The sequence below is a fragment of the Perna viridis genome, chromosome 8 (assembly GCF_037379345.1).
Source record: "Perna viridis isolate PV_CMFRI_1.1 ecotype Kerala chromosome 8, ASM3737934v1, whole genome shotgun sequence".
In the NCBI taxonomy this organism is placed as follows: Eukaryota; Metazoa; Mollusca; class Bivalvia; order Mytilida; family Mytilidae; genus Perna; species Perna viridis.
This window is the reverse complement of record NC_142452.1, coordinates 13,027,558-13,055,089: the sequence shown is the minus strand read 5'-3', so window position 1 is coordinate 13,055,089 and position 27,532 is coordinate 13,027,558. Positions and strand designations below refer to the sequence as shown.

The following is a 27,532-nucleotide window of genomic DNA, read 5'->3' as shown; positions in this document are numbered from 1 at the left end:
ATTCAACAGAACTTGGAAACCCTGTGAATGTGTGGAAATATGGACTACTCTCGGCAAAAGACCTTCGCATTGCAAAGAGAATTTCTAAATTATGGACTTTACCTATGAAGACCGGGAACTGCGCGTTATGTTTATTACTTTCAGTCGATGTTCTTCAGCGTCAAATACTGAAGTGCTTATCCCTGAGTAACAATAGACATATCATGTGCAGTAAACTTTGTGATACCGTTGGTATAGACGAATTTTCAAACTTAATATCTATGGACTATAACATTCAGTGTAACATACTGTTTGGTGCCAACTGGACAGTAGCTGAACCAAATCTCATTCTTTCTGCCAGTGGACATGAACTGTGTCATTTTAGTAACGAGTTTTCTTTATTAGTACTTTCTTTATTTTGTTCATTGATTTGATTTTTATTATATATATATAGCATCTACTAAAGGATGAATTAAAGAAATGAATGAATGAGTCCAAGTAGAAAATATTTAAACTAGCTATTTCGAGTCAATTTAGGTGAAAAATCGTGCCTACTTCTAAGAAATTAGCTCAATATGAAGAAGAAAGCTAATTTTAGCATACTATACAAACACTTACACACGACTTTTTTCTACAGGTTTTGACATTGCAAAATATACTTTGTGCATTTTCACCATTCGGCACCACAACTTCATTTGACAATGAGTTCGAACGCAGGAATCCAGTTCATCTCTCCGGTAATGACTAGTATAGGCTTGAACTTTCCAACTCCTAGAAACGATCTAATCGCTCTATTTTCTAATTTGTCTAATGCATCATACGATTTGAAGTTCTAGACCCGAATATCGGTACTACGGTACAGTCAAATAAGCTGGTAGTGTATCATAGTCCATGCCGTCTAGTTTGTAGTTTACTGCGTTCATTTCGGGCACCAAGTCGTTTATGAATATTGCAATATTGCAGATAGAGCGGGAGCCAAATTTTCACTTTACCGAAATCCCTTTTCGATTGAAAACCAGTCAGTAAACGTTCATTTATTCGGATGCAGCTTTTCAGTCATGTATACATGCTCTGTATTATGTTAAAACGTTTTCATTTAGTTCGATTGTTTTGAGCTTGTGCCACAGTTAGGTATGATTCACAGAGTTGAAAGCTTTCGACAAATCAACGAAGCACAGTAAAGTATCCAATTTCAGTGTTTTTTCCCTATTTCGCAGTGAAGTGTACAGTGTAAATATGTGATTAACACATGATCTTAACTTCCGGAACCCGTTTTGTTCTTCGCATAAAACATTGTTATTAACTTCAAGGTGAGATACAATTCTTCCGTTTATAATTGAACTGAATAATCTTGCCTCTGTGGACAATAAACTGATACTTTAATATCCATACGAATCACAGTAGACTTTACCAGGTTTAAGTACATGACAGACGATGCTTTCACGCAAGTCTTGTAGTATAATTCCGCTTGTAAGACACACTGAAAAGTTCCTTTAAAACTGCTTTTGTGTAGCAAGACTTCATTTGGGATACTGTCTAGCTCCCACAGACTTCCTTGCTTTCTGTGATTTCATAGCAGTTCTAACTTCTTCGTCACTGATAGACCTACAATATTCATCGATTCGTTATGATGTACATAATAATTCAGTTGAGAGTTCATTTCGATACCAAGCTGTTCTAGATCACCAAGAAAATCGCTGTTGACTTCCGTTATATTGGGCAACTCTTCCAGAATAATATTTATATCGTCGGAGATTGTTCCATCATCAAGATTTACACTGTCAATGTCCATTTATTTTCTGATTTTGGACTATGTTGGTTTATTTTTTTCCAGAACTCTCGCGGATTGTTCGTGTTGGGCATGTTATTTCCTCACGTATATAGCAGCATTATGTTGCCTTTTCGCTCTACACAGCTGTTTATCAAACGCTTTTCTGCTAGAATAAAACGATTGTCTAAGCCACTCTCTGGTTTGTTTGTCTATGCGACAGCTCAAGTATTCTTTCTCTGCATTGCGAGTGGAGTCAAGCTTAGTTTGTACATATAACTCATTTGACTAGCACGGTCTTTCTTGTGTTTTTCTCGTTTGTCGTGTTTTCTCCTGCTTGTTCTATATGTACAAGTCAACACAAATTATTGTTCATAACGTCATGCAAGATTTCAACGAACTTTTTTGTTAACATTGTCGATAGAGTTCGATGCAATGTTACTTGATAACATTCGAAAGAGCATTCCTACATCTCTCGTTGTTCAGTGTGTCGGGCGGAATGCTCCTGGTGTCGTATATTTGTGTTGTCCTCATCAAAGTTGTGCTAGTCGGGCAAGAGTTGTATTCAGTGTGTCCGTAATAACAGAGTTCACACATGTACATTAGCAAAGAGTGGTCCGGCATTGTCGCATCAGTAGCGGGCTGAATACCCGAGTTACAGATTACGTCAGAAATCAGGCTTACTGAAAAGTTTGAGTATTTCCCTAGCTCTCTATATACATGTATGGTACTATCATATAATCCACTACAGATTTTCCAGAAGTTGACACGCATGTAAAGTTGTCATTTTCCGTAGGTCCTCTACCGTATAGAATACAACACTTGGCATCATGAAGAAAGTCGATTAAGTAGTCACCAAACTTGTTCTTCACGCCATCAACGCTGTTCTTTCTCGGAATGAGGTAAATGGGATCATGAAAATATTGAGAATCATTTGTTCGGGCATTAAATTCGCCACATAGAAATGTATTCGATGTATCATAGAATATGAAAAAAAGGTCGAAAAATTCTTGAGCAACATTTTCTCAGCTAGAACGTTCAGGTTGTAGATACACTACAAACAAATTGATAGTTAATTGATTATCATACTTGAAGTAAATCTAATCCACAGAATATCGCCATAAGCGTCGTTTAATATAGCACAATCGAATGTTTTCGGAGTCTAATCCGAGACTAAAATCCCAACACTCCGGAGTCCCTCGAGGCATTTGCAGAAATGTTTTCTTATTATTTCCAAACCACTTCTAGCCACTAAGTTCAACAATATCCATTTTAAGGTAAATGTGTTTCACATAATCCAAAAATGTTCAAATTAAATGCAATATCTTCTGTCGTAAAATTCTACTTTAATAAAATTTTTACTGATTAATACCACCTCATACAATTTCAGCCTAATTCCAATTTTACATGTGAGAGTCTATAACAGCTGGCTGAAAATCTACTAAGTTAGGACACCGCCACGTTGAAGATGAATATTGGGCATCGAACAGAATTTATGCGACGAATATCAGCTTCCTGGATTATCTCTTGACGAGATGTATCATTTTCTATATATGTATGCTTGAATTGTTCATGGTCTTTCAGATTTCAATTTTTGCTTGAGTGTGTCTCTTAGTCCGAATTTCCTCTGACCCTGCAATCCTCCTCTTTTTGCTATATCCAAATAAAAAGAGGAGGGTTGCAGGGTCAGAGGAAATTCGGACTATACGTCTCTACACCGCAATTCATGTTCAAGTGTTACTATAGCTAGTATCGCATGTTTTATAGTGGCTGATCTGCACTTGTCCGTCCCCAATACACTAAAGTTCACGCGCTTAAGTTGAACTCTGAACCCTCGGGTCATTATTGTCTATGTCCCTTTGCCTTTGCGATATACCTTAAAATGCCAACTTGTATTTACTAGATATATTGATTTTATACTTCAGAAATTTGTAGGGTGCAAACATTCTGGATTTTTTGCCTCAACAAGGCTTATGACAAAGACCACATTTTCTTCTGGGGGGAGTTGTTGGTCGAGTTACGAATTTTTTTTCGCAAGTGGTGAAGTACAACTTTTTTTTCAGCAACTGCCAGACATAAAATTTGCAAATTCGCATTATTGAATCATATTTTTCTGGCCATGGCAGAGTAAAACATTTTTTTCCAATATTCATCCAGAAAAAAAATCCTAATCCCTTTAATTTTTTCTCCCTAATAAAAAGGTTGGTGCCTAGGAAAAAATAAAAAAAATACAAATGTGCTTAAATAGATTTTTTTGGGCAATCAATCGTTCTGTAGATTTTACTGTGTGCAGCTAAAAAAAATCTTTTAGAAAGGCTTAGGAGTTACGATTGGCCCTAGGGTCTGAGGAGTGTTAAAATTAGCGCATGCGTAAGGTAGTTCGAAGATTTCAATATGAGGTACATGATGGTATTTTTTTTTCATTTGAAAATGTTGGTTAATAAGTGTGTATTTTTTTTATTTCACAGGAACTCGTTACGAAATATTATATTTATAAGTGTATGTGAACGAAATATGAGGAGCGGACAGGGGATATTTATCCCCCAACCCCGATCTTGATCTCCTTTCTAAATATTGTTTAAACTTTCCTTTTTCCAGACCACTCTCACCGCCCCATGTCCACCGACCAAATAGGCACTTCAGGTGTAATACCACTATTTTATGTCAGTTAAATCAGCTGTTTATGAGGCAAATTTTACATTAGTACTGATAGTGCTGGAGCGGTTTCATTAGACAGCAACCATATGATTGACATGGCTATGGAAAGATTGTTTCTGGAAAATGTGGAAAAAAAATGATTTGACTTATCACTGGAGAGAAAAAAGTTAGTTTTAAAAAAATGACAAAATAATAATAATTAATCATATCAGATGTGAAAGATGCTATGCAGTAGTGAGATGACAAAAAACAATGTTTTCAATTGATGGTAAAAAAAATGTATTTGTATGGTCCTGGAAAAAATAACAAGTTTTTTTTTGCTCTAGGTAAAAAAGAGTTTGAGAAAAAAATCCATAGCCCCCCTCCACCCCCCCCCCCAGAAAATCAAATAGTTGATGCTTTATGACTGGCGCCTTTTACCTTAACTCTCATAAAAAATGTGCCTTCTAAGATAGAACAGTAAAGTGAAAGTAGACAGGTGCATAAATGAATACTTTCATTTTTAGCCATATCAGGGATATTGTGGTATATTACAACTATTACCGAAATAAATTTTCAAGCTTTCTGTTTTTCTTGTTTTATCTGTTAGGATAGGGTATTTCTATCACAACCTTACGTGAAAAGTGTATTTTTGGCATATTGGGTCACTGCAGGAAAAAAAAAAGCACTTATACCCAATAGGAACTCAAAATTTGAACAAAATCAAAATTCCATTTTTCCATCTCTGGTAAGCAAATATATTGTATTTTGGTCTTTAATATGGGTTCGGCTATTGAAAAGAAACCAGAAGTATCAATCATATATACATGAATGGCAAAATAAATACCAGATAAATGTAAAAAAAGAAAATAAAATCGATGCACAATTTTTTTTTTTATACCAAAATACAAAAATCAAAATTATGGGTCCTAGAGAGTAAATCCTTATGTATTTGGCTTGAGAGACATTGATGTGTAAATAAATTGAAAAATAATGATGTTTAATGGTAATTAAAATTAAAAATCAGATAAAAATATCAAATTATACAGTTCACAGTATGCAGGCTTTCACTGCATTCTTTCCATGACAATCATGACAATACATTTTTATTATTTTAAGCAGTATCTGAATCAAATTGATCACTTTAGGTTAAAAAAACACCCAACATGTACTGTACAGCACTATTTGCTTATACATAGCATGGATATGTGAAAAAACAGGAAATTTATATCTTCTTTGCGACAAAGTTTGTAAAGTTGACTTACACATCAACTTAAACTTAAAAAAATGACATTTTACTACAAACAGGTCAACCTTAATCTGCATTTTTAGCAACATGATATTGTTACAAAGTCAATTATCACAAGTTATGTCCTAACTACCAAAAAATCTCAATTTCATATAGGAGGGTACAGGCCATCAAATCACACTGTTACACATTTGCAAACAATGTCTGCACATGCACTAGAAATAGAAAGAGGTTGGTACAAAAATATAGAGAGAAAAAAATGTACTTGTAAATCATGTGATAGTGGGAACATAGAGGATGAATATCATTTCTTCTCGGTGTGCACCCAGTACACACCGCAAAGAAATCAATACAGAATGAAATTGGACAACCATAATTTAATTTCTTCATCAAAACCTCACCTCACACCAAGAGAAATAGCATATATTTTAAACAGTAACTCTATAGAAATACTAAAAATAAGTATCAAATTCATGAATGAATGTTGGAATCGAAGGTCAATTTAATTTAACAGAAATTATATTAATATATAACGTTAAAACTATAGATTAATCTGTTTTGATCAGATTTACACCATTGTCGCATCACGGTCATAAATTAAGTTTGTATGTAATGTATATTACATTGTTCTGTTTTTGTTCATGCCATAACCATTTACTGTAAATGTGATTGTGCAAATAAAATTGTCTATTGTCTGTCAGGCATCCTAAATTTTTTGTCCAGAATAAAGAAAATGAAGTTTTTAGTCTGCTGCTGATTTATTCAGCTATTAGATAATACTAAGTTTGTATATGGCAAGCCAAAGTGGACAAAAATCAATATTTTGTAATATTAGAAAATGAATTTCTAATATTACAAAATCATTTTTTTACTATTAGAAAAGATTTTTTAGTATTAGAAATTCAATTTGTAATATTGGAAAATGAATTTGTGATATTAGAAAATCAATCACATTACAAAATGATTTTCTAATATTAAAAAATTGTAATTGAATTTTTAATATTAAAAAGTGTTATGTGTTATTAGAAATCTAATTTGGTAATATTAAAAAAATCATTTTTTAATATTAGAAAACACTTATTTTCTAATATTACAAATCATTTTCTCATATTATAAATTCAATTTCTAATATTACAAATTCCTGATTTAGTAATATTATAAAATATCACACATTTTATAATATTAGAAATTGAATTTGTAATATTAGAAAATGAATTTGTAATATTAGAAAATGAGTTTGTAATATTAGAAAATCAGTCACATTTTTTGATATTACAAAATGATTTTCTAATATTAAAATATTTTCATTGAATACAACAAATCCATTGAATTTTTAATATTAAAAAATGATTGTTTAATATTAAAAAAGTGTTTTGTGATATGAGAAATCTAATTTGTAATCTTAGAAAATGAATTTGTAATATTAGAAAATCATTTTTAATATTAGAAAATGCTCACCTTTGTCCACTTTGGCTTGCCATATTTGTATATCTCTACTTAACTATGAGATTGATGAGATATAATATTGGATGAACTGAACTCCAATGTAAATACTTTCTTGTACTGGTTCCTGAAATGTATGCACAGAAACATTTGGAAGCTGACATTTGCAATAAAAAGTGGATGGAATAAATTTTATTTGAAACATATTTTCTGTTATGTTCAATATCTCAATAGTTAGTAACTTATGAAGTAATTTCTGTAAAGCATAAAGTAAACATGTACTTCCTCTGCAAAAGTTGTTCAAAATCACAGATATTCCCAATGAAATAGGTTGTCTCAGTGAATTCCAGATTTGTCTGATGGCTTCTATGCTCTCCAATGGAAGCTGCAAAAAAGGCAAAATTGCAAGATGGTTATCATAGGAAGACTAGTTAACTTCAAGTTTACACAAAATGTTAGCAGTACACGTTTGGCTCATGGTCTAAAACCTGATACAATTTTAAGCATACAAGAAACATGTGAAAAAGCTTAATTACAAAAAATTCCATTTGATTGAAAAAAAATCTTATTCCCAAATACCTGGTAGTGGTATTCAAAATATTTTACCAAAATAAATTACAAATGAAATACATCTAAAGAATCAAAAAGAGTTTAATAAAGAAAAAGCTCAAATTAACTCTAAACATTTCACTAAATTCTAAAAAGTTTGTATTGTCATCAGAGGCATCTTGTACTTCAGAACACCTGTATTGAAAAACAGTTGTTTACAATGCACCTCATTACCATGATGAATTCACATGAAATAGTTTTCGGATTCTCTGAAATGAGAAAATTAGAAATTTCTCTGAATAGGGGAGCCACCTTAAATTGGACGGATTGTATTTTGCACACTTTTTGGGCTTAGTGTCTTATTGTTTTATTATATTAACCATTATGTAGCATCATCTTGATGGTTTGTACTGAGTGTAATCCTTTTGACAAGTTTAAAGTAATATTTCAGTTCAGAGTAACAATGAAATGATTCCCGTTTATCTTATTTGGGATTATTATTTGTAGCCATTTTTTTGACAAATTGGGAAATTTTCGTCAGTGGAAACAGCCTTATTTCAGAGGTAAATTAAGACAAACCATATCACTGGGCACCCAAGGTGAGCATGCTATACTGAGACCAAGATGATATGACATTTTGTATGAAAACAGGGTTTTGAACTGGAATAGATGAAGTCTGGTCAACCTTGAAGTTTTACCTGAATCTCCTTTTTTTATATTTCAGAATTCAAGACAGTATTATCCTTGTGACAAAGGAACAGGTAAGTAATATTATGATTTTATACCCTGCCACATGAATTGGTGAGGAATATGTTAGATACCCTGTGAAAAGTTGTCTGTCCATTCGTCCATCCCTCTGTTCATCTCTCTGTCTATCCCCAAATGACTCAAAAAGAAATTTTGATACAACCCTAAAAAATCAACATAAATGTTTAATACAGAATACATGATGGTGATGCCCCACTATCCCAAAAGTTTATACCCATGGTACAGTTTTTCAAACTTTTACTTGTTTCAGTTTTTGAGTATCCTGAAATACAGATCAAGTTAAAATTTCAATTTGATTGGATTATTTACAATATGCACACATCTCTCTGTTGCACTTTTTGTGTAACAAATTTTGATTTCTATTAAAAGTAATGTATAATGTATTGTGACAGTAATGTTTGAGATATTTATAGCATGATGAAACATGCAACATCTTAAGGTACATTTTGTATACCTGATTACTCAAATGAACTTCAAACAATAACAGTTAAAAGGATTGTAATCATTTTAGTAGACAGCAGAAAATTAAGGTCATATTATATTAAGGTGGTGTCGTTATTGTCATTGTTATTTTACATTACCCTGCAATAACTTTACCGGTAGTTGTAGTGAACTGAATATCATTCATTTTTTATATATATTTCCTGAATTTCTGCTAGAGTAAGCTTTCTATTTAAAATGGGTTCACTGGCCCCTACTGTTCTGCAAAAAGGGGTTAAATTGTGTTGATTTAAAAATGATGTAGAAATTAGGTTATTTCTGTCAATTTTGACAATTCTTTTTTTTTTTTTTTTTTTTTTATAAAATTTGGTTTTATGAATACTAATAGATTTAGATTAGCATTTAGCATTCTCATTCTTTAAGGGGCTAAGTGGGGACACGCCCTAAAAACCAACTTTTTAGCTCACCTGGTCGTAGACCTTGTGAGCTTTTGCTATCACTTGGCCATTTATTCCTCGAATGCCAACATCCTTTGATCTAATTTACCTGTAAATTTTGTCTGTGTTCAAGGAATAGGTGTCAGTGGTTATCACAACAAAGGTACATGCTGATCATAACATTAATACTAATTAACAGATAGGTAAATTACAGGTGACTTATTTCAGTTCATATTTCAGATAGTTATTCCAGTTGTTAAAATCTATTTTTTTGGCTGTTTCTACTTAAGCATATTTTTCACAAAATCATACATGTACATGTATAGCTCAATAGACTTTTGAATTATTTTTGTAGTCCAATAACCTGAAGATATTTCAATCTATCTATCAATTCTACTTTATGTAGGAATACTAGTACTAGAAAAGTTACTAAGTATGTGGTTTTTGATCCATTTAATTAAATATTTGTACTTGCTACAAAGTGTAGACAATCCGTTTTTGCTGTAAGTGGGTTAAGGACTATACTCTTAGTACTATAATTTGATATCACATGAGGCATAAAAAGTAGGAAATAAATATATTCATATTAATTAATTAAAATGTTAGAATGATAATGAAATAAATCATTAATATAAAGACTATGGCCCCCTTACCCTTCAGTTTGATGGAACATTTTCAATTTCAATGGGCCATTCTAAAAAAAAAACATGGGACAAAATTTGGAATAGCAGGACTAGACATAGATATTGAAGACCAAATGTAGCATGAACAAACTTAATTTACAATGCAGATTAAATGTTTACTAAGAGTTAACTATTTACGTGTCAATTAATTGTCACATCAAATCACTTCTTTTCTGTTGTTTGAGTTTTTATACTAATGTATTGTCTAGTACTTTATCATAGTCCACATATCCCCATCAGTTAGACCCTAACTTGGCTATCAAAGAAGTTTATCACAAATGATAGGAAAGAGTCTATTTTTCTGTTTGGCTGCAATCAGATTTTGGATTTTTTTGGGGTGCTTCAGGACCAGATAATGTGACTCTACCATTATCAAACCGGTAGGGTAAGTGTCCTCTGCTTTTCTAGAAACACCTGCTGAGTTGCTCATAAAAAGTCAAGTCTGGGATAGACAAATGAGGAAAGGAAAACTACGACACATTGTATAAATCAGTTTTCATGGTGCATATGGATACACCATAACGATCCACGAGTTCATGATAACAACCATAAAATTTCTGTAGTGATGACTTCAATCTTGTAGCAACACAACCCTGTTCCAGAAGCCTATTTTTAGAGTTTAACCGTGATACAAAAAGTCTGCATGGTTTCGGCAAGCTCTGGCATAATGTATGAGTTGTGATATGAACACTCCACATACAGGTGCTGAAGGGATGTTGCCACAGATGAAAGGAAAGTTGACAATTCCGAATGAAAATTCATCACGTTATTCGTAAAGTTTGGTCAATTGTTTTCCTTTACCATCGATTTCTAAGTGTAGATCAAGATATAAGGCTGACTTCACAGTGTCTGTAGTATCCTTTATCTCAAGTCCTTTGGGGTAGATGCGGTGTATCAAATCCCTGAAATTAGGATTGTTTTAAGATAATACGTCATCTGTTTTCTAAAGCTGCTGATGAAATATTACTTCTTTAAACATACATGTATGCATAGCATATCGAAATTTACAATATATATAATTGGTATTTTTGAAAATTTTAACAATTTTTTTTTTTTTTTTTTTTTTTGGGGGGGGGGGGTAAATTGTTCCTATTTACTGAGAGTTTAGGAAATATGCTAGAAAAAATGTTTATTGAGGTAATAGGGTACGTAATGATCCATGAAAGCACCCTCCCTGAAAGCAGAACTTCTGTTGTGTTCAAAATGAACTGTAAGTCCCTATGTTAAAGTGTGTGAAAAACCATTATTGTTTCAACACTTGCCCCATTAAGTTCAACTGGTTGAGGTCATATCATGCTGACCTCAGCAAAGCTTTATAAGAACATAGTATGTTTGTCTTGATGAAAAGACAACCACTCCATTGAATTTGGTATGGTACAAACTGTATTTAAAAAAATATATATAGTTTTTTGTAATTTCTATTTTAGGACTGGCAGGACTGCTCATGTAAAAAGCTTGCTTTTGAAGGCTTGAGGTTGTGTAAAACAGGACAATTTGAAACAGGAATTGCATTCCTTGAAGCTGCTGTGGCAGCAAAAGCAGATGACCTAAACACACTTAGCATCATATACAGGGAGCTGGGCCATGCATATAGTGCTTTAGAAAAGCACAACTTCGCTGTAACATATGACAGGCTACATCTAACACTGGCAAGGTAAGATTATGTATAGCGTATCCTCAAATCTTTCCTTCTGATTTTTTAATTCACGAGATATTGTAGAGCTTAGTCTTAAATTGATTCAAAGAAAGTGTTTATTCTTTGACAAATTTGAATAACTAAACCAATGAAGCGAGGAAACTTTAATTGCAGACTATAACAAACTTAAATCAAGTTCACAAGTATAATATTAGTTTTGTCTTATCACTTTTTTGGCCATAATGAAGACTACATGTATTGAACTAGTTGGTGGTTTTAGTTACAGAATTCTGTGTTACCCAATACTCCTTCAGTAGACAATGATTTGAATGACTCATTATTTTGTATTGCATGAAACTTCATAGATAGTCAAAATGATTGAATAAATCAGGATGATGTGGAACCTGAAGTACTGAAATCATTGTTTAATTGGTGTATATACCCCTCCACCTCTATTAAATCTTTCCTCATTTCAAACACTGCATCCATTTTGTGTATTGGAATTGAAAGCTCTAAGGAAATTTTGTCTGCAGAGGCTTGACAACTTGCATTAACCTCACCTCTTTTCACAGGATCCTAGGAAGGGACCATGAAATAGCCATAGCAAGTGGCAACCTTGCTGTCACCTTGAAAAATTTACAGAAGTATGATGAAGCCATTGCCTGCTGTTTAAGTCAACTAGTTATCTCGAAACGACTCTCTGACAGGGTTTGTGTTTCTGTCTATTTAACAAGACAATAATGTCATACATTATACTGAAAATTATTTAACCAGGCCTTAAAAAATTCTGTGTTTCTAGTAATCTGACTGACCCCATTTTTTCCTTGCTGATCCTAATTTTTTTATGGTTTCAAAATAACAAAAACCAAAAAAAATATGGATTTTCAGTGCTTTTGTCAGCAATTTTTTACTAGAATTGCTTTGTTCTCTGATGTGGAGGTTCAAAATTCATAAAAAAAATGAAACAACATGGCGGTGGCTACGACAAGTTTAGTATTCAGTGTTGTCGTAATAGAGACAGCAAAACCTGTAGGTTTCAATGTCATGCAAATTGTCCTATAAATTTAAAAAATAAACAAAAAACGACCCTAATTTTGAAGGAGATGTTATCAGAAACACATAATTTTTTTTGGGCCTCAGACAAAAATATCACATTGTATTGATAGCCATTTAACTATATTTTAATGTTGTACCTTGTACTTAAAACTATTTACCAGTTATCAGATAATAATGTCATATGTTGTACTGAAAACTATTTAATCAGACAATGTCATACATTGTACTGAAAACTTTTTAATCAGCTAGATTGTAATATCATACATTGTACTGAAAGAGTAATCAAGGGGCTAAGATTCTAGCAGAAATCAAAAGAATGTAATCCAGGGACAAAGACCAGATATGGAAAACAGACATACACAACAAAGAACATAAAATAACCAAAATGATAAATAAAAAGTAATAAAAGTAAGTGAGCAACTCAGACTCCGCTAAAAACTGGGAGCATGGACCAGGTGCACTGGTAAGGTTAGTGTCTTCTGCTTTTCTAGAAACACTGGCTGAGTTGCCCATAAAAAGGAAATGAAAACGATGACACATTGAACAAGCTATTTAATTAGACTATAGTGTCACACATTGTACTTATAATTATTTCATTAACTTCACTGTTTTGGCTAGTAGTTGAAAAAAAGGACCTGGCTGTAATAGCTATTTTAATTTGATGTTGTGGTCAGTTTGACTATTCTCCTTTTCTAGACAAGACTTGTTTTTGTCTGTCACATAAAAGCTGTAATGTCATTGGAAACAAACTGTTTAATGTCTATAAATTCTTGTATCTATTTTCTTCAGATCATAGAAGCTAGTGCACTGTACAATTTGGCCTATGTTTACCAAGCGAAAGGGAAACAGTTAGATAGTAGTGGGTATGCCAAGGAATTCCTCCTTAAAGCTGTTGTCAATTATGAGTGAGTGGTGATACATTACATTTGTAGTAGTGATTTATCAAATGTTACCTCTTATAAATTTCAATAATTCACACGTTTTGACATTTTAGCTGGATAAATTCCTAAATGGGGTCTACTGTTTTCACCATTATCTATCCATCAATCTGTCTGTCTATGAAAGAGTAATCAAGGGAACCAAGGCCATAGCGGTAATCAAAAGAATGCAATCCAGGGACAAAGACCAGACATGGAAAACAGACACACACAACAAAGAACATAAAGCAACTAAAATCACACACACAAAGCACCAAAAGTAAATGAGCAACTCGGACTCCACTAAAAAAAAAAAAAAAAAAAAAAAAAAACCTTATCCAGTGGATTTCTGGCTAAAGGCAAAAGCAGATTCTTGTTTGATAACTCTGTTTATGTTTTGACCATATGATTTCTGGGTTGAAATTATCACTGGTTTGTTGTATATATGTTTGTTCTTGGCTCAACTTATGGTTAATTTTTTTAATACATACATACATCATACAATTGCTATGCTGTTTATTATTTTCAATGGCCTTATTATTTTCAATAAGGCCATTGAAAATAGAATGTCTGTTTATACTGACTTACTATACAAAGATAGGGACAGAGGGTCAGCATTTTAGTTTAATTTTATTTTGGTCATTTTAATTTTTTGACACAGGTTTCAACTTTACTCCAATCAAATCATTAGATTTGGATTAAAACTTGAAAGTCCATTTCCCAATGGTACATTTCCTATTCATCTGTGTTTATCATAAGTTTATTAGAGAATACTGAAATAACAGCTTGGCTCCATATGACAACATATATAAAGTTTTAGGACCTGTGCCGTGTTGAGTTTATATTTAGGTCTGGGAAGTCTATACACTTGGTTAACTCAAATGCTGGAAAGTCTTAGCTGAAATATACTCCTGTTTTTAAATAGAAATGTATTCATTGACCATGCACAACTGTTACTGCATAGTTGGGGGATATTAAAGTGTAAACTTAGTAAAATTATTGTAAATTGTACTCATGATGTTGATGGTGGGGGGAGGGGGGTAATTGAGTATTAGTGATGGGGGTTTCCATCCTTCCTTCCATCTAATTTTTGATCTTCAAAACAAAGTACTCATCTTGTATCCATTTATACTTCTCCTACACCACTGAATGGAATTTAATGAAACTTTCCGAGAATGTTTATAATGAATTCCCTGATTATGCCCTTTCTATTTTAGATTTTGATTGAAATTAATTTGGAGATCAAAAAGTGCATATTGTTAAATAAGGGTATAGGGTGTAACTAGTCAGTGAGCATTACTCACAGTTTTTCTAGTGTGTACTTAATATAAGCTGTTAGTATACCATCTTTAACAGGTTATTATATTACATTATGCTGTCAGTAAAAAAATTTTAAAGATGATCAATCTTGACTACTTAACTTATTATAAATGTTGAATTTACGTGCTTCTTCAGGTAAACAATGTATTCTAAAATTTTCAGAGCATACATAAATTTAGTTGGTGAAAGTGAATTTTGTGACATGCATACATTGATGATTGCAAAGGAAAGTCTTGGTCACATAAACAGACAGCTGGGCAAATTAAAGATTGCCAAAGTATATTACAAAGAGGTATGTTGTTTGAAAGGGGATGAAGTGTAGAAAATTTTTCCACATTTTATTATTCTTACCCTAGTTGTTTGGCCAACTGAAATTTTTGTCATTGTGAAATTGTGTGTTTTCCCTTAAATATTGGCACAGATTTAATGAATGCGGGTATTACTTTTTTCCTTTATTCCGTCCATCGTGAAAACAGCAAAAGTAAGTACCATATTTTCCAGACTATAAGTCAATGTGGAGTATAAGTCAAATTGCCTTATTTTGTTCAAAATCCATGAAAAAAAACATCTATATATAGATAAGTCGAGTGTCAGACATGTGTTATATAGTACATGTCAATGGCGATCCGAGTTGAGTGGTTTGATTTCAACAGCATATTATTCAAACAATGTTACTAAGTATAATATTTCTGAATTAAATTAATATTTATGTTTTTGTTAAAGTGTACTTAGTTCGCGAGTTCAATTTTTTTATTGAATGGCATGTCAATGGCTCTCTGAAGCCATAGATCATAAGGAGTACAAAATCGTAAACATGTTAAACGTGGGCACCCATGTGTGAAATAAGTGGGAAGTTTGTTTAATGAATTGGTCATAATTACGATCGTTAATTGGTAAACAATATTACCTGGTATTACAAAATACAATAAAAAATAATTGTTACTTGCAAATTTGGTTGGAATTAGCCATCAAGATAACACCTTAATAATTATGATTTGAGCCACGTTTGAATGTGTTACGACATACCATAAATGGGTATAAATTTGCATATTAAAGAATTGATAACTCTAAAACACTCGATAATGTCTTTCCAGTTAAAAAAAAGTTTTGTTAGCATATCTTCTAGAGTTTGTTTACATATTTTAACAGTTTCAAAGTTTTTATTATCATCGCCGTTTTCATTCAGAAAGAATTAAATCGCCGGTTTGACTTTGAGTGACGACTTTCATTGATTGCAGTTTACCAAAAATTTTGAATTTAAGCAATCAAACTTGAACTAAACAAATCTAAAGATGAACATTTTTCTTGAAAAATCCATAGATTAGTCGAAGTGGACGATAAGTTGAGGCTGACACTTTGTTGAAAAAAATATTGACTTATCATATGGAAAATATGGTATACTGCAAAAATCATCAGATTCATATAAATAGATATAAATTATTGGAGAGGTTAAGCTAATGGATGTGTATGTATTCTTCTCATTGTCTGTCTATTTGAATGTACCCATACATATCATTGGAATATGATTTGAAGTGGAGTTTAAAATAATACCTGCTAAATTGATTTTGAACCCTTTACATAAAACATATCATTTTTTATACCATGAAAATTGATACCCATGAATATCTTCAATTGACAGAATCCACAAAAATTAACAACTGCACAAATTAATCTGTCTTAGTCTTAAATTTTTTGTGTCATTGTAACATTATGATAAAGAGATGACAAACTGTCACATAAATGTGAATTATAGTTGTACATATGTACCATCTAGAACTTATTTTAAATAGAAAAGTATACTAGTATAAATCTATATTTGCTGTGTATAATATCATTTCATTGATAAATTTTTGCTTACATTTTGAACATGTTCTTGATGGCTGAGTCTTAATGACACTGCAGTGTATGTTCTTGATGACACCGTACTGTATGTATGTTCTTGCCCTACTGGTGCAACTGGTCCATGCTCCCAGTTTTTAGTGGAGTCTGAGTTGCTCATTTACTTTTGTTACTTTGTATGTATGATTTTAGTTACTTTATGTTCTTTGTTTTGTATGTCTGTTTTCCATGTCTCGTCTTTATCTGATTATCACTATAACCATGGTTCCCCTGATTATTCTTCTATTTCCTTGTTAGAGTCTTGATGACACTGTAATATATGTTCAAGTATTTCCTTGTCAGAGTCTTGATGACACTGTGGTATATGTTCAGGTATTTCCTTGTCAGAGTCTTCATCTATTTCCTTGTTAGAGTCTTGATGACACTGTAATATATGTTCAAGTATTTCCTTGTCAGAGTCTTGATGACACTGTGGTATATGTTCAGGTATTTCCTTGTCAGAGTCTTCACCTATTTCCTTGTTAGAGTCTTGATGACACTGTAGTATATGTTCAAGTATTTCTTTGTCAGTCTTGATGACACTGTAATATATGTTCACCTATTTCCTTGTTAGAGTCTTGCCATTGCCAAACAGTTAGGAGACAAGCCAGCAGAGGGAAGAGTCAGCAGTAACTTGGGAGATGCTCATGTATCCCTGAATGAACTTGAAGCTGGATGTGATAATTACAGGTAATCATTTCTATTTTTAATTTGATACATATACCAGTAGATTGACAGGTTCTTGTCACCAGCATATTAAATATGCTAAACATAACTACTTTCATCTAAAGTTGATCATCATTGACTAGCACATCAAAATGAATTTTAAATACTTTATTAACATTAAATGACACAGACCTCTTATACACCCTACCTAAAAAGTAGGAGATACATTTGTATTTAGTGATTATGGTGTTCCTCCATTTACCCATCCCCAGTAATTGTCTGCAACTTTTCTGAAACTGCTTAATAGAATTTGATGAAACTATTCATGTCCTCCACTGAAAAAGCAGAAGGTATATAGTGATAATGGTGTCCATCCATTTATCTGTCCCAATTGGTAATCTGCAACTCCTTTGGAACCACTAAAGAGAATTTGATGAAACTTTCACAGATACTTTAATACATGATGCCATTTTGCATTTCTTATTTTGTTTTACCAAATTTAAGGTTAACTATGGCAAAGTCCAAAATGTAGTGGTTGAGTTAGGCCATTTTTAACATTCTGCCATCCCCCTTTTTTCACCATAACATGGCGGGATATCATTTAATTAATGCTGTAATTTTAGACTTAAGCAGATAAGGAGGGGTTCCATAAATTGCTGGAATATTTACTTTTTCCTGTCATTAAATATTCTTTAAGTGAAGAAATAAGTTGATTGATACAAACCCTCTAGCCCACACTCCGCCCCCACCCACACTTCCGGCCACCTCCCCCATTTTATTAACCAGGTATTCAGATACAAAGAAATATAGTTTTTCTGATTGTTTGCTAACTTTTGCACAAAGTCTTTATTTAAATGATTGTACAAGCAAGGTGCATCACACTTTTTGATTCATATTAGAATGGATGGCATTTTAAAATCGGAAAAGATTTGATCATGTATTTAAACCATTGCAGGAGATCACTGCAGATTGCCAAACAGCTTGGAGACATAGAATTTGAGACTGTAGCATGTCACAATCTTGGAAATACATATACTTTACTCAGAGATTATGAAAAGGCTATGGAATATCATTTACGACATTTACATTTAGTGCATGAGTTGAATGACAGTGTTAGTTTAGGGAAAGCATGTTGGAGCTTGATGAAAAGTTCTTTTATTAAGGAGGGTGAGTAGTTCTTTTTTAATCTCTTCCCAAAGGATTTTACTTATACAAAGTTAGTAATTATAACATGAATTGAGACTTCCTTTTTTATAAATATGAGAGAAAGACTAAGTATGCTCTAACTAGAAATCTTGTATGTTATTGCATGAAAGGTCACATGTTCCCATAAAACTCAATTGGAAAACAGCCATGCAATATCTAACCTCATTAGCATAAATACTGCACAGGGACAACACCGCCTGATGAATATGACTCTGCCTTTAAAGAATTGCCATTTATTTTTAATATTTTATTTTGACTTACTGCTAAACGAGAGCACGAGCTACTTATGCCTGTATATTTCTAATTTGATCAATTATCATGTGGTCAAATCATGTCACAAATCATTTAAAGCACGGACTTCCTCGTTATCCAAATAGACTTCTTTCCTTGCAGGCTCAAAATCTATTTGAATAACTTGTAAGAATGTAACATACAACTGCTCTTAAAACACTCACATTTTTGTGAAAATTTGCAGATGGTTAAGACATATTATGTTTATGTGCCTGATGGAAGATAATTATTGTCCTTTTTAATTTGTTCAGTCAAACTCGTAGTTAGAAACCTCTTATGTGAGTCTTTGAATGCCTGCTAAGACATTATTTGACAAGAAAATATGAAATAGCAAATAGCAAAGAGTTTTGTGATTTTTGTTTACAGACTGGTTATAGGAACGGGACAGTAGATGAGGGTAGAGCTCAGAGTGAGTTATCACAGATCTACATGATGTGTAAGTCTATCATTGATTGTCTTGATAGTAAGTCTTCCAGATATTCTACTTACATGTGTCAAACCTTTGAAACTTATATTGGTCTAGGGTTTAGATCTCAGAAGGTTGTGACTATTTTTTGTGGCGACACTCGACTGTATTAATTATACCCCCAATAGAATATTGGCTGGTGTATTAGAATTACCTTTTATGTCCATCCACAGTCCCATTTTGTTACAAATACCTTGATTCTTCATTCAAATCTGGAACATTGCTTTATGTAGATGGGACATACATTTTATAGCAATTTAAAATAGGGTGATATACTGGTTTTAGATCAGATTCTGATAACTATACAACTGCCAAATTTCTTTTTTCATACTTTTGACGTATATGAACAATTTTTTTAATTGTAATTGATCTTTTTGAACTAGTTATAGTCATTGATTATTGTGAAGGCTTGTAAATACATGTAATTAAAAATGAAAACAAAACCACAAAAAGCCACAAAAATATAAAAACCCTCTTAAAACAAAAAAAAATAAATTCAAACAAAAACAAAAATAAAAAAAATAATGAAATCCAGAAAAAAACTAGCATAAAAAAATTCCTTGTATGAAGCTATTGATGTAATTTCCTTTTCAATTTTTGTTAATTTCCTATTTTAATGATTTAGAGTTATGGGTCTTCTTTCATAAAATGGTGGGAGGGGATGGCAGTACTGGATAATATCCCATTAGTGGTTGCACCCGTTTTCAGTTTGCAGTTCCTCTTATTTCCTTTAAACTTTAAAATCCTCCCCAAATTCCTAAGTTTTTGGTGAAATCTATTATTTTTAAAATTTTTAACAAGATGTAGATTTATATAGGTGATGCAGCATACCTCTTTTGACCTTTTTTAGCCAAAACACATCTTGATATTTAGCAATCAACTTCATTTCTAAGGGACTTAGCCATTTTTATATGATTCCAAAATTTCTTTTGTCATACTTTGGAAATATTTGAAGAAAAAAAATTTAATTGTGATTGATCTTTTTGGGAAAGGAGTTAGTCATTGATTGAGGCATGTTGCCAGTGAACTATGTCTCCATTTTTGAAGGCTTGTAAATACATGTAATTAAAAACGATAACAAAACCACTGAAAAAAAAACAACATTAAAACCCTTTTAAAACCAAAAAAAAAGTCAAACAAAAACAAAAAAACAAATATAAAAAAAAAATCATAAAATCCAGAAAAATCTAGCATAAAAAAATTCCCTGTATAAAAATGTTGATAAAGCAATGTTGAATTTCTTATTTATATTGGTGTAATTTCCATTTCAAATTTTAATGATTTAGAGTTATGGGTCTTCTTTCATAAAAATGTGGGTGGGGGTGGCAGTTCTGGATAATATCCCATTAGTGGTTGCACCCATTTTCAATTTACAGTCCCTCTTATTTCCTTTAAACTTTAAAATCATCGCAAAATTCATAAGTTTTTGGTGAAATCTGAAATTTTTAATTTTTTTTAACAAGATTTAGATTCATATAGGGGATGCAGCATACCTCCTTTGAACTTAAATAGCAAAAACATATCTTGATTTTTAGCAGTCAACTTCATTTCTAAGGGTAGCCATTTTTATATGATTCCAAAATTTCTTTCATACTTTGGAAATATTTGAAAAAAAAAATTAATTGTGATTGATCTTTTTGGAAGGGAATTAGTTAGTCATTGATTGAGGTATGTTGACTGAATTGTGCCTCCATTTTTGTAGGCTTGTAAATACATGTAATTAAAAATGAAAACAAAACCACAAAAAAACGAAAATAAAAAACATAAAAACCCTCTTAAAACCAAAAAAATATATATATATTCAAACAAAAGCAAAAACAAATCTAAAAAAAAATAAAATCTAGAAAAAAACTAGCATAAAAAACTCCTTGTGTGAAGCTATTGGTGTAATTTCCATTTTTGTAAATAACCAACTTTAATGATTTAGAGTTATGGGTCTTCTTTCATAAAAAGATGGGATGGGGTGGCAGTCCTGGATAATGTCTCATTAGTAGTTGCACCCATTTTCAATTTACAGTCCCTCTTTTTTCCTTTATTTAAACTTTAAAATCCCCCCAAAAGTTTTTGGTGAAATCCAACATTTTAATTTTTTTTAACAAGATGTAGATTCATATAGGTGGTGCAGCATACCTCTTTTGACCTTAAATAGCAAATGTATATCTTGATTTTTGGCAATCAACTTCATTCCTAAAGGACTTAGCCAATTTTATACAATTCCAAAATTTTTTTTCAAACTTTGGAAATATTTGAGAAAAAAAATTTAATTGTGACTGATCTTTTTGAGAAGGGAATTAGTCATTGATTGAGGTATGTTGACTGAATTACGCCTCCATTTTTGAAGGCTTGTAAATAATTAAAATGAAAACAAAACCACAATAAAAAACAAAAAAACAAAAACAAAAAACCATGAAAACCCCCCAAAAAAATAAATTCCAACAAAAAAAGAAAAAAAAAAAACATTATAAAATACAGAAAAACTAGCATTAAAATGTGTCTCGTATAAATGATAATGGTGTATTCTTTTATTTGTATTGGTGGCATTTCCTTTTCATTTTTTTGTAAAATTCAAACTGTATGATTTAGAGTTAAGGCCCATTTTTCATAAAAAGTGGGTGGGGGAGGTGGTTACAGTTCAGGATAATATCTCGTTTGTGGTTGCACCAGTTTTCATAAGACACTTATACAACACATATTAAGGATAGCCCATTTTGTCCATGCATCTCCTGATAAATTAATTAAGTCTCTCAGGGCACAATAGTAGGATAGTTTCATTGTGCACATTTCAACTATGCCCTCCTTTGTATGTCTGCATCTTATTCTGAATTGGATTTATATTAAAATTTGTGCACAGGTGTGTGGGTGCATGAGTATTCTGTTGTGAACTACAATCTATTTCAATCAATGTATTGTTTTTAAAATATGTTTTTTGGACTTTCTTGTTATTAAGTGTTGGATAGACCATTAATGCATTATTGATACATTTTCATATTTTGCATTGTTGAAATAGAACAGGGGCACTTTTTGTTGGCAAAACCTCTTGTATCATGGAGTGAATTCAGATGGGGTGTCTGATAGTACCTCCAGGTAAAGAATCTGCCACATGTCACACTATACTAACCTTCACCTTGTCTTGTACAATAGAGTAATGCTATTACTCACCCAGTTAAATTTCACTATAACCAACACCATTTATTTAACAACTTCCTTTCTTATACATTGTTTTACTACCATGACTTATGAATGTTTCTAACAGTTCCTAAATCTTAATCCAATTAGATGTCCTAAGTTAGATGCAATAAATCAGTATATAGATAAAGGTTTGTTAGATACTGATTGGGTACTTTAGGTACTTTGCTGGAGTTTCAATAAGTTGGCTTAGATTGAAAAGCAGCAGGGCATGTGCACAATGGTAATATATTTAAAATTTTCATTTCCTGTTCAGATTTTTTGATATAAAAATCATTTACCCTTTTTCATGTCTTAATATTTCCATGTGTCTGTTTCAATTTTTCTATCCCAGTTTTCTTCGCAACTACACATCACAGTGGCTTGAAATTTTAACACATTCTTTCTGTAGGTATGCCATATGGTGGGATACATTTTTGAAAAAAAATTACTACAGCTTCCTGTTGACTGAGGACTTTGCATATTTTTTTACTTTATATTTTTGATTTTTTTACTTAATATTTTTTATTTAAAGTTGAAAATTTCATAGGATTTTTCGCAGCAACTACTTGTCACAGCAGCTTGAAATTTTAACACATTCTTTCTGTAGGTGTGCCATTTGATTTGATTTATTTTTGGTAAAATTTGACAACTTCCTGTTTTTCAAGGACTTTATTGATTTTTTACTTTATATTTTTGAAAGTTAAAATTTTCATAACACTTTTCTCAATAACTACTCATCACAGCGACTTGAATTTTAACACTTTCTTTCTGTAAGTATACCATATTGTGGGATCTATTTTTGGAAACGGGAAGGTTCTATATTTGTATGGAAATAATAAAATGAAAGCTAATGTTCAATAATTTTACTTCTTTGACTAGTGTTTGTTAGGTGCATATTTAGAGGGTATAAAGTTTGCTGTTGTATGGTACAAGTGCTTAGTGATCTGGTGTACTATTGGAAAAGGGGATTGGCATTATATCTTATCAGTGTTGCTATGTGAATGTTTTCTCTAGAATTACGGTCATGAAAACCTCATCACTGAGAGAAACACTCTTTCAGATTTGTACACATATTAAATTCCATATTCCAATATCAACATAGGATCGTCAAATACATATTCATGTATAGCTAGAAATAATTTTGCAATATACTGGAAAAAGAATGGATACATTGAAACAACAAATGCAACAGTGTATAACCTAGCTATCTTAAACAGTAAATCAGGGAAGATAACACACCTTTTTAGCAAGCTCTGAAAGGCTCCAGCAGCAATATTACTAAAGAGCAATATTACAACACAAAGGCACATTCTTGACCAACATCTCCTTAATTGTGGACAGGCACACCTGTGGTGGGCTAAAATTCATTCTGTATGGCCATAACTACCCTCCTGAAATGTGAGGTAAACTATGAAATGAAACAAATACACAATAATGCATTCAATTCCATCCATGAAAAACAAGGTAGCACAAACTAAAGCATTTGCAATATAAAATCCCAAAAAGGTGCTCTAGAAGGGCAAGACTAAAATATCCATTGACTATTTATCAATATAAAACTTAATAATTTAAGGAAAAATGAACAAACAGAAAAAAGTTTTAAAAAAAAGACTGAAAAAAACGTTAAAAACCTCAACATGTAACATATAGACAGAAAAAATATCCACTTTCTCACAGTTGCTGAAAGCTAGATAAAAACATATAAAGGATTGACAAATCCATCAAAAAAACTATAAAGGAGTGACAAATCCATCAAAAAAACTATCGGCATTAGATATTGTCTATTAAGAAAAGTTTGGACTCACTGAGACATACATTAGACAATAAAGGATGAGACGTCTGACATGTGGTTATAGCCATATAAAGGTTAGTATAACTTTATACATGTTTTTAAAAGAATGCAGTTTTGATTGTTAAAAAACACTGTTTTAAAATGGAGATATTGAACATAGGTAGAAGTATCATAAAAGCACTAACACCATCTGGATTGGAATGAGAAAGATGTAGACCATCTCTTTAACGAAGTTTTCATATTCCTGTTGATAGAGACATCACTGATAACAGCGGTGCATCGACAACCAGGTCTGTATTTGAGAGCAAATACCAAATTATGCAGTTCTGTACCAAACAGAAAAAAAAACAAAAATATAATTCTGAACTTAACGTAGAAATTATTATTTTACACATACAATTATAACAGTGTTTTAAAATAAGTATTATGAAATGAATAAAATAATAAAATTTTGTAGGTATCATAAAAACATTTACACATTCAAAAGAAAAGAAGAGACCAGTGCATGCGGAACGCACCTGACATTAGAGATAAAAGAAATTAGAGCCATTCAAGGTTAGTATAGCTTTATATATATACTTAAGTACCAGTCTTTATTTTAAAACCAGACGGTGTCTTTAAATACATATACTGAGGGGAAAAAATTTTTATATTTTGTAGATATCATTGAGCGAAGGTACTTACACAATTAAAGAAAGCTGGACCAGGAAGATGAAGATGTAAACCATCTCAATATGGAGACATACTCAGATCACTTGGAAAAACTGGAATGATGAGACAAATACACCTGACATAGGATAATAGCCATTGAAGGTAAATAATATTTTATACATGCACTCTATTAAAATGTGATATGACATTGTAATTCCCTTGCAAATCAGTTCTAATCAGATTTTAGATATTGTTTAGTTTTCTAGTTAAAAGGGGCCAGAGGAGCCACGTCCAAAAAAATCTTCCCTTTCATTTTTGGTCTGATTTTGAAAAAAAAGAATTTTTTATGGAAATCCCTGACTGTATTGTTTAATCAGATTTCAGAGATCTCTTATGATTTCCCAGGTATAAGGGACCAAAGAGGGCTTGTCGCAAAAAAATAACTTTTTTTATTATACCCCTGCAAAGTGAGGGGGTATATATGAATCACTCCATCTGTCTGTCCGTCTGTTAGCATTCTTTGTAAGCACAACTTCTCCTAAACCACTCAATTAATTTTTATGAAATTTTATAGGAAGTGTGAGTATCATATATAGATGTGCATGAAGGAAAATGAATATTAGAGGCAGACTCCAAAGAGAGATCATTTAAATTAAGGTTTTACATGTTAAAGCCTTGAAAGCACAACTCCTCCTAAACCACTCAAAGGATTTCGATGGAATTTTACAGGAAGGTTCAATGTCATATGAAGATTTACATGAAAAATATATATACTGTCTGCAGACTTCAATGGGAGATAACCCATATTCTGAGTTTTAAATGTTAAAACCTTGTAAGTGCAACTACTCTTCAACCAAACAAGGGATTTTGATGAAATTTGGTAGGAAGAATGGGCATCATATGTAGAAGTGCATGGTATAACATGATTACTTTTGGAGACTCCAAAGGGAGATAATCGATGTTCAGGGTATTATATAAGATTTGGTATGCATGAAGAAATACAGTTACTGTTCAGTTTTTCTTGGATTTTTCAAAATTAAGGATTTTCAAGGAAAAACTTTAAATAAGGATTAACTTTCCCAACTTGAAAATTCTCTTAAAATTAAGGTATTGAAAAAAACATGTAGCTCTGTCCCTCACAGAAAAAAATCTTATTATGTACTTTTAAATACAGAAATATTTTTTTACACATACAATTATAACAGTGTTTAAAAATAAATATTATGAAATGAATAAAATAATAAAATTTTGTAGGTATCATAAAAACATTTACACATTCAAAGGAAAAGAAGAGATCAATGTTCCCAAAATGCACCTGACGTGAGAGTTAAAAGAAATTAGAACCATTCAAGGTTAGTATAGCTTTATATATATACTTAAGAAGCAGTCTTCCTTTTAAAACCAGACGGTGTCTTTATATACATATACTGAGGGGAAAAAAATTTATATTTTGTAGATATACAGCAAAGGTACTTACACAATCAAAGAAAGCTGGACCAGAAAGATGAAGTTGTAGACCATCTCAATATGGAGACATACTCAGATCACTTGGAAAAACTGGAATGATGAGACAAATACACCTGACATAGGATTATAGCCATTGAAGGTAAGTAATATTTTATACATGTACACTATTAAAATGAGATATGGCATTGTAATTCCCTTGCAAATCAGTTCTAATCAGATTTTAGATATTGTTTAGTTTTCTAGTTAAAAGGAGCTGTAGGAGCCACGTCCAAAAAAAAATCAACCATTTTATTTTTGGTCTGATTTTGGAAAAAAGGATTTTTTATGGAAATTCCTGCCTGTATTGTTTAATCAGATTTCAGAGATCTCTTAGGATTTCCCAGATATAAGGGACCAAAGAGGGCTTGCCACAAAAAACAACTTTTTTAAATATACCTCCCCCTCCACAGCAAACAAAGTTGGGTATAGGAATCACTCTGTTCATATGTCCACATTCCTTGTAAGCACAACTCACCCTAAATGGCTCAAGGGATTTTGACTAAATTTTATAGGAAGGTTGAGTATCATATTTAGATGTGTATGAATAAAAGTCAATACTGTCCACATACTTCAAGGGGAGAAAATCCATATTTAGGGTTGTACATGTAAAACCTTGTTAGTGCAACTCCTCCTAAACCACTCAAAGGATTTTGATGACATTTTATGGAATGGTTTTGCATCATATGTAGATGTGCATGAAGGAACTAAATTACCGTTAGGGTCTCCAAAAGGGAGATAATCCATATTAATGGCTTTACATGTTCAAACTTCATAGGCACTACTCCTCCTAAACTGCTCTAGGAATTTTAATGTTATAGAAAAAGAAGATAAGTATATACATGAAGAAATATAGTTATTGTTCAGTGTTCTAGGATTTTTCAACATTTAGGTTTTTCAAGGGAAAACTGTAAATAAGGATTAACTTTCCCAACTTGAAATATCTCTTAAAATTAAAGTATTGAAAAAACATGTAGCTTTGTCCCTCACAGAAAAAAAATATATATCTTATTATGAACTTAATGCTG

The 27,532-nt window shown here is 32.0% G+C and overlaps 1 protein-coding gene and 1 long non-coding RNA gene across 3 annotated transcripts in view; one reads left to right on the top strand and one right to left on the bottom strand.

The window, feature by feature from the left end:
* The first annotated feature begins 4,130 nt into the window (after nt 1-4,130).
* LOC148609396 (G protein-signaling modulator 1-like) overlaps nt 4,131-27,532 on the top strand; it is a 47,023-nt gene continuing 23,621 nt past the window's right edge. Inside the window, exons 1-12 of the mRNA XM_088542269.1 lie at nt 4,131-4,146; nt 8,350-8,386; nt 11,382-11,608; nt 12,163-12,298; nt 13,436-13,551; nt 15,046-15,175; nt 17,336-17,451; nt 18,383-18,594; nt 19,291-24,905; nt 25,011-25,163; nt 26,256-26,353; nt 26,458-26,607. Coding sequence (XP_088398395.1) covers nt 4,142-4,146; nt 8,350-8,386; nt 11,382-11,608; nt 12,163-12,298; nt 13,436-13,551; nt 15,046-15,175; nt 17,336-17,451; nt 18,383-18,594; nt 19,291-19,301 — 990 coding nt within the window. The 5' untranslated portion in view covers nt 4,131-4,141 and the 3' untranslated portion in view covers nt 19,302-24,905; nt 25,011-25,163; nt 26,256-26,353; nt 26,458-26,607. The remainder of the gene's footprint in view (nt 4,147-8,349; nt 8,387-11,381; nt 11,609-12,162; nt 12,299-13,435; nt 13,552-15,045; nt 15,176-17,335; nt 17,452-18,382; nt 18,595-19,290; nt 24,906-25,010; nt 25,164-26,255; nt 26,354-26,457; nt 26,608-27,532) is intronic.
* On the bottom strand, nt 7,262-12,518 carry LOC148609397 (uncharacterized). 2 transcript variants are annotated; one of them, XR_015914749.1, is made up of 3 exons: nt 12,403-12,518; nt 8,447-8,536; nt 7,262-7,461 (listed from the first exon to the last, which is right to left on the bottom strand). It is a non-coding gene; the product is annotated as an uncharacterized LOC148609397 (long non-coding RNA). The 2 variants fall into 2 exon arrangements; XR_015914750.1 differs by lacking the exon at nt 12,403-12,518 and adding an exon at nt 12,151-12,287.